This window comes from Dysidea avara, chromosome 15 (genome assembly GCF_963678975.1).
Source record: "Dysidea avara chromosome 15, odDysAvar1.4, whole genome shotgun sequence".
Taxonomy (NCBI): Eukaryota; Metazoa; Porifera; class Demospongiae; order Dictyoceratida; family Dysideidae; genus Dysidea; species Dysidea avara.
This window is the reverse complement of record NC_089286.1, coordinates 8,041,756-8,057,122: the sequence shown is the minus strand read 5'-3', so window position 1 is coordinate 8,057,122 and position 15,367 is coordinate 8,041,756. Positions and strand designations below refer to the sequence as shown.

At 42.7% G+C, this 15,367-nt stretch overlaps 1 protein-coding gene across 1 annotated transcript in view; it reads left to right on the top strand.

Moving 5' to 3' along the window:
• The window catches only part of LOC136245248 (uncharacterized), a 201,949-nt gene that overhangs the window by 115,562 nt on the left and 71,020 nt on the right, over positions 1-15,367 (top strand). Inside the window, exons 26-28 of the mRNA XM_066036736.1 lie at positions 6,384-6,475; positions 6,536-6,647; positions 6,795-6,951. Of these exons, the coding sequence (XP_065892808.1) occupies positions 6,384-6,475; positions 6,536-6,647; positions 6,795-6,951 (361 nt within the window). The remainder of the gene's footprint in view (positions 1-6,383; positions 6,476-6,535; positions 6,648-6,794; positions 6,952-15,367) is intronic.

Here is a 15,367-nt window from a genome sequence, read left to right as displayed (position 1 = left end):
TGCCTTTTTGTGGTTTGAAAGGAATCGGGATAAAGACCATGGAGATATGACACAAAACCCAACCTGTGTCAAAATTATGCGATCGATTTTTATGAATAAAAAAACTATCAGTTTTTTTTTCCCGGGCTTGATGGACTGCCCTTGCCTACCACCCCCAGCACATAAATGGCTTGTGCTGGACAAACCGGGACTTTCTTAGTCCACGGCAAACTGAGACTCTGCCCGAATCAGCTCCACAATTGGGGGAGTCTTAACATAGTGACCAATGGATGAGCGGGCTCCGCGGATGCATTGTATGGAGGACTGCAAGAGAGAAAAAGATAGACAGCACCTTAACCACCCCATGACAACAGAGTAATCATCGCCCCACTTATTTGAAAGTTGATGAGCCAAGCGTTGATAAAAAACAGAAGCCTCATGAGCCAGACCACCAGAGGCAGGCATTACCAGGGGGGTAAAAGAGGCATGCTCCTCCTCACGAATTCTCTGAGCATACGCACGTTTCTTAATGTTCTCGTGCCTCCGATAACAGGAGGCCAGTGATGAGGACGCATTAGAAGCAGCCAGAGGGTTGAACACCCGCACATCCACAAAACATCTTTCACTTCTTCCACCCCAAAAACCATTCATGGCGATGTCAAGACGGGCACCATCTTGGATATTGGCAGAAGCAGGGTAGTCCTGCTGTGAAACCGGCTGGAGCTCTGGTTCAACAGCTACCTGAGAGCATACTTCAGTCAACAGGGTAGCAGTTAGATCTCTGATCTCATTGTGTCGGATAGAAGGTAAGCCACCCTTGGGACAGGATGAAGCATGCTCCACTGAAAAGGAAGTCCCACATGCACAGTGAGCAGGAGTCCGCTGAGGATACCACCCATAACGTAGTGCCACGGCATCATGAAATGCGGACTTATGCAGTGCAAAGCCATGTTCCTGTAGGGGCCGGGTGGTAAGCCAGTTGGAGGCCCCTTTGGCTGAGGCTAGATCTAAAGCGCGTTGAGAGGAGGGATCTAAGTGGGTACGCAAACTGGAAGATCTATCCGAATAGTTGGAAGATTTGGAATTGCGGATTGCGGACTTGCGAGATAGCTGTTCTGTTTTAACAATAGCCGAATTGGTACCCCGGTCCAGAATGAATTGTGAAAGAGGCTCAGTAATGTGACACAAGGCTGAATACTCCTCAGCTGCAATAAGAGTTGGGTTTATGATACCCAAACCACCATATCAAGGTGGAAGGGAAAATAATTTACGGATTGTGTCATTTGGTGGAGAGCATCCCATCAAAGTAGGGATAAGTACCAGCCGGATGTTGTCCTCAAGGGGTTGTAAAGCCTCTGATATGTTTGGAGTAGTGCGACAAAGGTAGAGCCAATGGCTTGACAAGCCATGAGTGAGAGCGGAATAAGCAGCATGCGGTTGAACTTGTGCGAACTTGGCAAGCCGAGTAATCTCTGCTGACCAACCAACAACCTTGTCCCTCACAAATTCCTGGACATAAGCGTTTGAACCAATGGCAGCCCCAAGGTAGGAACGGCCTGCGGAAGTAATTTGAACATCAGTATCTGAGAACAGAGTAGTAGCAATTGAATGGAACCTTTCCTTAGAAACTAACCAAGTTTTAGGAGCATTCACAAAATAGCCAAAAGCAGGTCCCTTAATACAGAGCTGGTTCCACCAGATGAGCAAGTCCTGTATACTGCTACAAGCACAAGCATCATCAGCATACCAGACCTGGTCCACTGTCCCATGAAGTTGATTGATTAAAGGCACTGTAGCAAGGGCATACATAGGCATAGCTAGTGGGTCTCCCTGTGTAGTACCCTCCTCTGATAAAATAACCTCCCCAGAAACAAGCAAAGAGGCTGGAGACCTATAAATATTGATCAGAATAGTGGAAAGTTGCGGCCACAGTTGTCTGATGTTGTGTAGAGCCACCAAACGGTTCAGCGAGTTAAAGGCATTGGAGGCGTCCACCAGCAACACAGCCTCAGTGCTTCCTTCCTCAAAAACCTTTCGGACAGCATGAACCGCAGCCTCCGCCCCAGAAAGTTGCCCCGCACAAAGTTGGTGTGAACCAGCTGCCTCCTGAATGTCATCCCGCAGGATGACCAGCACAGCCTTAGCAACAATACGTCTCATAACCTCGCACACACCAATAGGCCGCACCCCAGGATTTTTATCCAAAGCAATGAGGCGACACACCAAAAAAGGCGAGAGCAAATCTGGGGAGAGGAAAACAGTACATAAACGACGAGCAAAAGAGGACATTGCAACACACAATTCACCTGAAGCAGAGTGAAATGAGGTACAAAGTCGATGACAACCACGAGCGTCGATCCCAGAGGGTCCAGCCGCACCAGATGCACGCAAAGCAGCAGACCTGATAACAGCAGCATTAAGAGAAGAGAATATAACAGGGTGTACGGATGGTGGGTCAGCCCAATGCTGTAGAAGACACTTAGGATCCAAAGGCTGAGCTGGAGGATGTTTAGCCCGCAGAACATCGCGAACACAATGGCCAGGAGAAGCAGAATCAGCTATCTCATCCAAGTTTAGAACTCCACCACGTTGGTAACCTGAGACTAATCGTAAAGCAGCCTTGGTTTTACCCTCAAACATTAGCTTAGAAAAGTTACGTACAAGTTGTGCCTCACTTAGTTTTGGCAAATGGCTCTTGAGACGACCCTGTATAGCTCCTCCCTCAGTAACCAGTTCAAGTAGATTCCCATCCTTCCACTGTTTCAGCCGCTGCTCCAATAGGAGAGTGTGATCCTTGTCCTTAGATGTGCGGCTTGGCTTCTGGAGCAGTAATATACAAACCACAACAATTGCCTTAAGGGCGACAGATTCCAGGGAAGAACCCTCACCTACAGCACGAAACAAACGAGCCAGTTCAAGTACAAAAGCCTTACCAGCTGAACCCCGTGGAACTGCAAAACTGTTCTTCTTCCAATGTATCACTTCCAAATAAACTTTATCCAATTCTGAGATAAAACAGCTTCCATCAAGATTCCCCCACTGATCAGTTTTCGTGTCTATCAGGCAAACCGCTTAGAGCAATGAGCTGAAAATCAGTATGTAGCTGGAATACTCATCATAGAAAGTCCTTGCAGTAGTACAGAAGAATCGGATTACAAACCACTGAGTTATGATTCGAAAGGCAACTACGTGTAGCAAATGCGAGATCGAGATACTCTAATAGAACAGTCACCCTAATAAAGCATTCAGCTGCATTTATAATTTACTCAATTATATTACATTACAAGTTATTCTGTATGGAATTCAGCTACAAACAAGTCACCCTGTAGTCAGATCAGCCAGAAGAAGGTACCTAATAGAGAGTTCAGCTACAAAGAAACCATCATGTAGAGAGTTCAGCTCAAACAAATTGCCCTGTAGAGAGATCGGCTAGAAGAAGTTACCTTGTAGAGAGTTCAGTTACAAAGAAACAATCATGCAAAATGTTCAGCTGCAAACAAATCACCCAGTAGAAAGTTCCGCTATGAACAGATCACACTGTAGAGAGTTCAGTTAGAAACAAGTCATCTTGTAGAGCGATCAGCTAGAAGAAGTCACCTTGTAGAGAGTTCAGCTACAAAGAAACTGCCATGTAAGAGAGTTCAGCTGCAAACAAATCACCTGTAGAGAGTTCAGCTAGGAACAAGTCACCCTGTATAGAGATCAGCTAGAAACAAGTCACCCTGTAGAGAATTCAGCTACAAACAAATCATCCTGTAGAAAGATCAGCTAGAAGAAGTTACCTTGTAGAGAGTTCAGCTACAAACAAATCACCCTGTAGAGAGTTCATCTAGAAACAAGTCACCCTGTATCAGCTAGAAGAAGTCACCTTGTAGAGAGTTCAGCCACAAAAAAAACCATCATGTAGAGAGTTCAGCTGCAAACAAAGCACCTTGTAGAGAACTCAGCTACAAACAAACATGCCCTGTAAAAAGATCAGCTAGAAAAAGTTACCTTGTAGATAGTTCAGCTACAAAGAAACCACCATGTAGAGAGTTAAGCTGCAAACAAATCACCCAGTAGAAAGTTCAGCTATGAACAGATCACCCTGTTGAGAGTTCAGTTAGAAACAAATCATCCTGTAGAGAGATCAGCTAGAAGTATCACCTTGTAGAACGTTCAGATACAAACAAATCACCTGTAGAGAGTTCAGCTACAAACAAATCACCCTGTAGAGAGATCAGCTAGAAGAAGTCACCTTGTAGAGAGTTTAGCTACAAAAAAATTACCATGTAGAGAGTTAAGCTGCAAACAAATCACCCAATAGAAAGTTCAGCTAGAAACAAGTCACCCTGTAGAGAGTTCAGCTAGAAGAAGTCACATTGTAGAGAGTTCAGCTACAAAGAAACTACCATGTAGAGAGTTCAGCTGCAAACATATCACCCTGTAGAGAACTCTACTACAAACAAATATGCCCTGTGAAAAGATCAGCTAGAAGAAGTTACCTTGTAGAGAGTTCAGCTACAACGAAACCACCATGTAGAGAGTTCAGCTACAAACAAATCACATGTAGAGAGTTCAGCTAGAAACAAGTCACCCTGTAAAGAGATCAGCTAGAAACAAGTCACCTTGTAGAGAGTTCAGCTAGAAGAAGTCACATTGTAGAGAGTTCAGCTACAAAGAAACTACCATGTAGAGAGTTCAGCTGCAAACAAATCACCCTGTAGAAAGTTCAGCTATGAACAGATCACCCTGTAGAGAGATCAGCTAGAAACAAGTCACCCTGTAGAGAGTTCAGCTAGAAGAAATTACCTTGTAGAGAGTTCAGCTACAAAGAAACCACCATGTAGAGAGTTCAGCTGCAAATAAATCACCCAGTAGAAAGTTCAGCTATGAACAGATCACCCTGTTGAGAGTTCAGTTAGAAACAAGTCATCCTGTAGAGAGATCACCTAGAAGTATCACCTTGTAGAGAGTTCAGCTACAAACAAATCACCTGTAGAGAGTTCAGCTACAAACAAATCACCCTATAGAGAGATCAGCTAGAAGAAGTCACCTTGTAGAGAGTTCAGCTATAAAGAAACCACCATGTAGAGAATTCAGCTGCAAACAAACACCCTGTAGAGAACTCAGCAACAAACAAATCGCCCTGTAGAAAGATCAGCTAGAAGAAGTTACCTTGTAGGGATTTCAGCTACAAACAAATCACCCTGTAGAGAGTTCAGCTGCAAACAAATCATCCTGTAGAGAGTTCAGCTATGAAAAGATCACCCTGTAGAGAGTTCAGCTAGAAGAAGTCACCTTTTAGAGAGTTCAGCTACAAAGCAACCACCATGTAGAGAGTTCAGCTGCAAACACATCACCCTGTAGAGAATTCAGCTACAAACACATCACCCTGTAGAGAGACCAGCTAGAAACAAGTCACCCTGTAGACAGATCAGCTAGAAGAAGTTACCTTGTAGAGAGTTCAGCTGCAAACAAATCACCCTGTAGAGAATTCAACTACAAACAGATAACCCTGCAGAGAGTTCAGCTAGAGTCAAGTCACCCTGTAGAGAGAATCCTGTAAAGAGTTCATCTACGTACAAGCAGATCACCCTGTAGAGAGTTCAGCTACATTTCAAGTCACCCAGTAGAGAGATCAGCTGCAAATTATCCTGTGGGTATTAAATGACATGTAATAAATATATGCTCTCTTTTATATTATGAACTCTTGATATATGCATTTTATATATAATTTGTACATTTACTGATAAAATCAGAATGAGTTAAAGTATTTATAAAATCTGCTTCATCTTTTTCTTTTCCTGTGGTAAAGAAAAATATATAGGTTAAAAAGCCCCAAAGCTGGCCATAGGCCGGCTTTGGGGTATACAAATACAAAAAGAAGTGAAATCTAGTCAAAAACAGCCAAGCTGTAAAAAAAGGAGTGCGGCCCTTGAAAAGGCTATGGTGAAAAAAGATGTGAAATCCAAGGTGGCGGCCAAGAAATGGCTGTGATGGTAGGTTAATGGTAAAAATTTTAATAACGACAATTCAGGTGAATTTTGTGCCAATTGACCAAGCGGCACCAAATTCACCTGAATTGTTGTTATTAAAATTTTTACCATTAACCTACCATCACAGCCATTTCTTGGCCGCCACCTTGGATTTCACATCTTTTTTCACCATAGCCTTTTCAAGGGCCGCACTCCTTTTTTTACAGCTTGGCTGTTTTTGATTAGATAAAGATATACATCTCAAAAATGAATATCGGTTATGCTTTAGATGTATTGGCTGTTTCTGTAATATCAGTTCATCAGACAACCTGAATTGATACTAGATTGTTAATATCAGATACCGGTGTAAAGTATGATATCAGAGCAGCCTTAGTATACATAATAAGGTGTAGTAATATATGGAATTTTGTTTTTCATGATATATAGTCAACTTCTGATCATCACCTTGTCACTTACATTGGCTGTGGTGTTTCCATTGTATGTCTACTGTTAACTATTGTTATGATTGTTGTATCAAGGTAAATAATTTATTTGTTGCATAATACTTGCCATTTTACATGTGCTCTCCTCTACTGAAGAAAAACAACTCTTAAAGAAAAGCACAATTTGATCCATTTAAATCTCTCAATTGCTCTCCTGCTAACACTGATAGCATTTGTCAGTGGAATAGCAGCAGCTAAGGATAGTAAAGTAGGTGGACATAATAAATTATTGTGTATGTGACTCTTGGTGTATCTATCATGAATATAAATTATTGTTTATATGCTTATGTATGTAGGTATAGAGGGTCGAATAGTGCAGTGTGTTAATTTGTTACATATCTACGTACTATTACAGGAAGGTTGTATAGTAACCACAACTCTTCTACACTACTTTATTTTGGCTGTTTTTTGTTGGACATTGTGTGAAGGAGTCATCATCTTAGTGATGCTTGCAAATATGACAGATTATCACTATTTTCAAAGCACGTATATCTTCTTGCTACTTGGATGGGGTAAGATTTGTATTTGTTTGTGTACTGTTTATTTTACCATCAAAAGCTTATCAAGTCCTCGTCCTCCAGAGTCAATAAGCTCCTGATAATCATAAGTTGATAAAAATTATGTGGTCATGTGAACTCCAGCTAGTAACATGAAATAACGATTGTAGCATTGTAAATTATTGAAAGGAAAACACATGTTTACCTCTGAATTAAGCAGGACCTTTTCAGGCTGCAAATTGCGGACCTTTTTATAAACCTGATTTTTCAGCCATTTTTATACATAGTTGCAATCTAGCTACAGTACCAAATTTCGTTTAGTATTGCAACAGCATTTTAAAATAAATGTAATGCAAACAATTAAATTGGGAAACTTGATAAGGCTTTAAAGGGCTTGACACATTCCATAGTAGCTTTAGAATGGTTAACATGCTGATTTGATTGTTTCTTTAGTTGATCTCTAATACAGGAATGATTTAACTTTTAAACTACTGTATCATCTGGAATTATGGTCATTTCTTTCAAACAACTTTTACCCCAGCTACTAAACAAGACCAACAAACTACACAAGACGGGTATTTAAATGCTAGACCAGCATTGATGTAGGATCAACTTCATACCTCAATGTTGCACTCTCCTTGATGTTTTCCCTTCCCTATTTCATACAGATTCAAACTTTAAAGATAGTTCCAAAAGCGTTCTTCTGATCGTAGTGTAGCTATGACCAAACACAGAATATCTTAACATTAGAATAATGATTGCACTAGGCGTCATTTATACTGGGCATTTATTCAAAATCCATCTGTTTGTATTGTAATGCTCTATACTTTCGGCAACTAAGTATTTATATAAGTGTAAGACTCAATGATTCTTTTTCAAAGGCAGCACAGCAAAACAGTCTTACAAAATCACATAATTTATAGCACTCTGAATTTAGTACAAATGTTTTTAGATTTTATACTAGACAATGACATCACATTACATAATAAATTACATCATCTAAAATTATAATAATGTCTCTCTTACATCACTCCCTTCACCATCCAAGCTTTCCCCGAGCTTCTAGTTCTTGTAGCACTTCTTCTGGCCTTGACTTTGGCTCCTCAGAGAATACAAGTAGGTCAGAATTCTTTCTTGACTGCAGGCAAGCAAAATCCTGTTGTCCAGGAGAGCACTATCTATCCGTTAAAGTGCCTTCTGGAGTAAATGCAATAGTATCAGTTTCATTAACAGAACTGTTGTTCTGGTGCTCTGATTGGTCAACATTAGCTTCATCATTAGTGCTGGTCAATTGTCTAAACTGGGTGTCTACTAATGCCAACTGTTTCTGTAACTGCTTTGATAGTCTCCCAGGCTTGGCTCTTTTAGTCCCATAGCAATAAAACTCAATAGGAAAACCTGATGGACACTTAATGATGAATTTGAATAGGAGGATCATCAGGAAAGAATATTTTTTAGTTGTGATATCAGGATCATCTCAAGAGATAATGTGGTATGGGCCATTCCACGATCTAGACAGCTTGCGGTGCTTTCCTGTTTCATCCTGTGGAACATAAATCAATATCCAGTCTCCCAGGCTAAGTTTACTGGGTGTAGAGTGTTTGTCTTATTTAATCTTTTCATGTTGCTGTGCCAATCTTTTCATATTGCTGTGCCCTTGTAATAGATTTCTCTGCCAGATGTCATGCAGATGATAGAGACAGTATAAGCTCTTCTCGATAGTCATTAATATTTGTTAGGCTTACAGGTTTAAGGTAGTTGCTTGTGTTGGATGATGACAGTCAAATCCATATAGTATAAATAAAAGTTTTTCTTCAGTTGAAGAATGTGGTGTGTTGTGATAGGCAAATAATACACCTGACAAGTAAGTGTCCCACTGTACTCCAAATTTGGAGACATGTTTGGTCTTCAATGTATGGTTAAATCTTTCAACTGTGCCATTACATTGTGAATGGTGTACTATGGTATTAAGTTTTTTAATTCCAAGCAACTTACATCGTCCTGCATGAGAAAGGACAACAAATTTGTGCCACAATCAGATAACAAGACTTCTGGAACCCCAAACATGGGTACTATCTCTTGTGTAAAGAGCTTAACAATCCTCTCTGTCTTTTGATCAGGAATGACATAAACCATACGCCACTTGGTGAACAGATCCTGGAACACAATGACGTATCTATTACCATTAGATGTCAATGGTAGCTCCATGATGTCAACACCTATAATCTGAAAAGGATGGTCCACTGAAATGGACTGCATTGGAGGGAGCTGCTTCTTTCCTCCACCACTAACAATAGCACATTGTGCACAGCCTCCGGTATAGTTGATGATATCACGATACATATTCTGCCACCATCATGGCTTTGTAAGTTCTAGGACCAAAAAAAAAGTCCCACCATGACTCCTCCATGGTCTTCCATCATGTGTCCACAAGGCATGACTGCTCTTGGAAGATCATCTTTCTGTCCAGTGTAATAAAGAATTCCATCCACTATAGTGTACATAGAAGCTTGAGTCACTGTCTTTGTTGTTAAGCTGAGACTCTTCCGGTAGAGTTCCTTGTAATAAATAAAAAAATTATTGGCTGCAAAGTAGGATCTTGAGTTGTTCATCAGCAAATGTGTTGCTTTTATTGATGTTATCAAGTGTAAGATCTCTACATAGTAAGGTCTCAATAGTATTAGGATCACTGTTGACAGAAATCTGTGCAACTTGAACGAACTTCTGAGCTGGCCTCTGCATTTGTTGGTGCAGTTAAGACAGGCTGCCGTGACAGTGCATCTGCATGCTGATTATTCCTTCCTGCCATTTCCACTTCCTTGATACATCCATATAGCTTACTCCACCATTGGGCATGCTGCCCACTCAGATTTTGTTAATAGCTTTAACAGCTGCATGGTCTGTTATGATTGTTACCTTATGACCATAAAGGTAGTATTTAAAATGAGTAACTGACCAAACTACCGCCAATGTTTCTAAGTTGGTTATTGCATAATTGGATTCAGCAATAGACACGGAACGACTGGTGAATACCACTGGATCTAACTTGTTGTCATCTTGATACTGGGATAGTATTGCTCCTAACCCAATCTTGCTAGCATCGGTTTCCAGTGTAAAATCTTTACTGAAATGGGAGTAGGCAAGAACAGGTGCTGTTATCAACCTACTCCTCAAACTTCGAATGCAGCCTCACACTCAGCAGTCCAATTAAAAGTTGCTCCCTTCTTAGTCGGTGCATACAATGGGTGAACAATTTTCGCATAATCCATAACAAAACAGCGACAATGGAATGTCATTCCTAAGAACTGTTTCAACTGCTTCAGGCTAGTAGGGGTAGGAAATTGTTTTACTGTATCCAAGTTCCTACCATTGGGTTTTAATCCAGACGGTGTTACTAAATGGCCCAAAAATTCTATTTCTTCACAAATAAATTTACATTTCTTTGGGTTTAGTTTAAACCAGCATCCCTCAATCTGCTACACACAGTTCTCAGATAATCGATGTGATCTTGTAAGGATTCTAAAAAGACTATTACATCATCCAAATAAACAGATGCAAACTCCTTACCATGATCCTGCCAACACTCTCTGCATTAACCATTGGAATACAGCAGGTGCATTCATGACACCAAACTGCATCACCCTGAATTCATATAATCCATGTTGAGTTATGAATATTGGCTGTCTTCATGAATTCGTATCTGCCAGTACCCTGCTGCAAGGTCTAATTTTGTAAAATACTTTGATTTTCCCAATTGATCTAAGATATCATCAATCCTCGACAAAAGAAATACAGTGAAACCTGTCTATTCCGGTCATCATAGGGACAAACTTTTCTGACTGCATTAAGCAGGTCACTTTGTACACAGTTGGCACATGTGGGGATTTTTATAATGGCCAATTTAGACAGGTGACCTCTTTATACAGTGGCCTGATTAAACAGGTTTCACTGTACATCTGGCTTTGTTACTGAATTTAGATGATGATAATTTCCAAATGGCTCAGATCACGCAGTGATTGCATGCTATTTGGGATTATATGAAGAAGGTGAAGTCGAGCATATCAATGGTGTTGGGCCTGGTTTCCTAGAATTACAGCTAGTTAGTCATTAAAATATTAGGATACGAAGCACATGTGCTGCTGCGCATGTGCGAGGCATCCATATAAAAATTGCCATGCTTTCACACCTTTGGCCTTTTGATAGCGAGCCAAGTGCATGAGAGTTATGGAGCATGGGTGGGTGGGACCATTGATATGCTCGACTTCACCTTCTTCATATAATCCCAAATAGCATGCAATCACTGTGTGATCTGAGCCATTTGGAAATTATATTTCAGAAGGCTCAGTCTCGCATATCATTGGTGTTGTTTGTAGCTCAAAAACCAACCTACTGTATTAGAAGGTGGAGTCGAGTACAATAGTATGCCAGAGTTTACGTAACATACCAGAAAAAAAACAGAGTGTAGATATCAACACAATATTTGACACAGAAGTACTATAAAAACATGATTAAGTCTCGCTGCTTCTGTGTGATAACGCAGCTCTACCATATGAGGGGTCATGGCTGGAACGGTAGTAGAACTTTCTGAAAACAGACTCTGTGCTCTAGTCAGCTGTTTTCAATATGTCACCAGTGGTAATCCCAGAGTCAGCTGCTGCTGAGGACAAAGCTCCTCTTGTGGAATGTCCTGTAAAGATACTAACATCAACGCCTGACATCTTAAGGACCTCTTTTAACCACCGATGATGCATGGAGCTACTGGGTTGTGAGGCTTGACGATACCTAGAAACAGTTGACTATTTCCCTTTCTCAAAGGGGTTGTCATCTGTTTATACTGACGAAGAGTCTTCACTGGACACAGTTCTTTGTTGTCAGGGAAGCTGGCAAAATAGTAATCAGTCAAGGCCTTACCCTGTCTTGATTGCTTGGCCAGAGTAGATGGCAAGAACACTACACCCTCTGGTTTGAATTGACAATTGCTCAAGTGTAGAGATGCCAAATCAGCAGATTGGGATGGTCTGGCCAGAGACATCACCATTACCAGTTTGAATGTTAATAGCTTTAGTGATAACGTAGCAGTGTCACCCCATTATAGCATATGGTCAAGTACCACCTGAACATTCCATGTACCAGTGTACTTTGGCAGTGGTGGCCTTGCATGAAAGGCCCCTTTAAGGAGTCTGGCTACTAGAGGGTGCTTACCTACCTCCACGTCATCCACCTTATCATGAACACTGGATATTGCTGACCTGCAGGCATTTAGAGAATTTGTCTGGTACCCCTGCGAGTGTAGGTCAGCCAGAAAATTGGCTATATCTGAAGCGGGTCCTGAAATGGGATCACAACTCTGTTCAGTACACCAGCCCAACCATTTCTTGAAGTGGGAGTCGTAGGATTGCGAAGTTTTGCTCTTCCAGGATGCAAGGAGTAGTTTTTTTAACTTTGTTTGAAAGGTTAGTACTTCCAAACTTTTCCCGGAGATAGGCCACATGGCCAACTGTGGCAGGAATTCCACCTGGATTCTGTTGGATGACTCCTGGAATGTGTCCCGATTGTGTGGAAGCTGTCTCGGGTAGTCGAACAACGTTCCCAGCAGGACTGGGTACCATGGTTGCCCTTTCCACACCGGAGCCACGAGAATTACTTGAGCTTGCTGGCTCTTCACCTGTGAAAGAACTCTGGCCACTAGGCACCACGGAGTGTTTGCATATCCCTTCAATGGGCCCCATTGTTGGCTGAAAGCATCTGTTGCTTCTGCCAATGGGTATGGTCTGCAGCTGAAGAATCGTGGAAGCTGGTTGGACAGGTGGGATGCAAATAGGTCCACTTCTAGTGGGCCCCATTGCCAATTGATTTCCCTGAATATCTCGGGATGAAGGCTCCAGTCTGTCTGGTCTGTCCATGTCCTGGACTCTGCATCTGCCACACAATTGGTAATTCCCTGAATATGCACCGAGGAAATCACAAGATCCTTGGATAGAACCCACATCCATAGATCCTTCGCAAGTCTTGTCAGCTGTGGAGAAACTATGCCTCCCAGGTTGTTGATGTATGCTACAGCTGTCTGATTGTCAAGCTGTAACAGTACGGACACATCTGCTTGATCCTTCAAGAAGGACTGCACTGCTAAGGTTGCAGCCAGCAGCTCCAGACAATTTATGTGCATTTCCTGCTCTTCCTGGCTCCACGGTCCCCCAGTCCTGGTGCTGTTGCACACTGCTCCCCATCCCTGTAGGGATGCATCCGACCTTATCACCACTGTTTCTTTTTGGCGAACTAGGGTTTTGCCATTCCATTGGGAAAGTCTCTCCTGCCACCAAAGTAACTCTTCTTTGGCTGGGAGGGAGAGAGTGAGGAGTGTACCATAATTCTGGTTGCTGCTGCTCAGTACTCTCTGTAGATCCCCTTGTAGGGACCAGTAAAACAAGGGAGCTGGGAGGACTGCTTGGGATGTTGCATGCAATTTCCCTATTACTTGAGCCAGCTGACGTGCTGTCACTTGATCTTTCCTCAAGGTCTGGCTCACCTCCAGCCTGATATGATGGAGCTTCTCCCCTGGGAGGCTCAGTTGAAGTGTGGTAGAGTGCACCTGGAGACCCAGGAACTCTATCTGCTGAGTAGGGGAGGTTACTTCTAGGTGAAGTGTCACCTGTTCTGCGGATTCTGCCATCAGCAGAATGTCATCTATATAAATAATCATGCGGACTCCCATGCTCCGAAGGAGGATGGTCACTGGTTTCATCACTTTGGTGAATACCCAAGGTGCACACAACAGGCCGAAAAGCAGGTATGTGAACTGGTAATGTTCCAGTCCCACTTGGAATTGAAGCATGGGTTGGTGAGCCACATGAATTGGAACTGTGAAGTAGGCATCTTTGAGATCCACCTTCACCATCCAATCGTTTACCCTCAGTAACTCTTTTAGTGTCCCCAAGCCCTCCATCTTGAAGTGTTGGGGCTCCACCCATTTGTTCAACCTCTTGAGGTTGATTACTGGTCTCCCCCTTTCTTGGGAACTAAGAAGAGAGTTGAATAAAAACTCTTCTGGAGTTGAGGGTTGAGTACTTTGGTCACTGCACCCTTCTGTAGAAGGGCACTCACCTCCTCTTGTATTAAGAGACTTTGCACTTCTGAGGATATAGGAGGGCTTGGCTGTTGCTCCTGTACTGGTAGACTGAGGAAAGGTATTCGAAAACCTTGTATGGTTTCGATCACCCATTTGTCTGTTGTTATTGTCTGCCAGTTGCTCAAGAAGTGACCTAACCTGCTGGCCACATTGAGTGACAGCTGTGCTGTATGTGGCTTGATGAAACCCTGTTGTGTAAGGTGAACAATTATATGATTCACACCTTCTTTTAATGTTGTTAAAGAAATGTGTACATTGAGTTCTAATCATTTGTTGGGCTTCGCCCGATGACTGTAGGCTGCTGGAGCTTTGCCCTTTGCACTGGACCCTCCCCTGAAGTAAGGTTGGCTGTTTTGCCACCTTATAATTGTCTTGGCTCTGCCCCCTCGCTGAGTGTATTGCGAGGGGGCCTTGGAAAAAACCTGACTTGTTTTAGGACCTGCACTCCGAGCCTGCCGGAGAGCTGTGTCAGATGTTCCACAGCCTTTTCTGGGAATGACGGACCAAACAGGGTGTTAGTTGCTGAGGCGAACAGATCCGAGTCCTGTCCAAATGACACAAGATCCTTATTGTACTCTTCTAGAACTAGTGTCCTTCTCTCGGTATTGCAATGGGATGAAGCATTACCCATGAAAGTCAGGGCAGCTTTACTGCAGCCTCTACATCCTCCACAGCGATCTGATTGTCCTTGTTGATGTCATCCAGTAGGCTCGTTAAAGGGCCAACCGCGTCTAGGAAGAGTGCCTGGATACGAGAGTGCTAGTGATCCGTGGATTTGATGCTCTTTGAGCATTCCACGGCCATCAGTTTGTCTATGTGTGGTGGAGTGGTAAACGGCGTGTCTGGGACTATGAACTGGCTTCTAAGGTCCTTGTGGTCCTCGTTGTCCATTGGTATAAACGCCTCACGCAGAACGTTCTCTGTACTTTCCTCCACCTTAGTTAAGCAAAGTTTTTCGCCCTTTGGGCGCTTCGCTGCTGAGGCAACTTTGTCAGCATTTTGGTTATCCTCAAGCTGCATTTGCTCTTCCCAACTCAGGCGTGTGACGATGTTGTCTTCTGGCATAGAGACGACGCTGTGCGCCACGTTACTGTGTAACGTGCCAGGTTGACAACCGTCAGGGAGCTGTGCTTCCTGCCCTCCTGTGGAGTGGGTACGCTTCAGGTTCTCCACCTCTGCGCACATGGTTGTCAGACACTCGTCCATTCAGACTAGAGTTTGCTGCATAAAAATCAGCACTTCAGAGTTGTCTCCAGACATTACAACGATAAATCAAGTAACAAATAGATACACAAACGACCAACA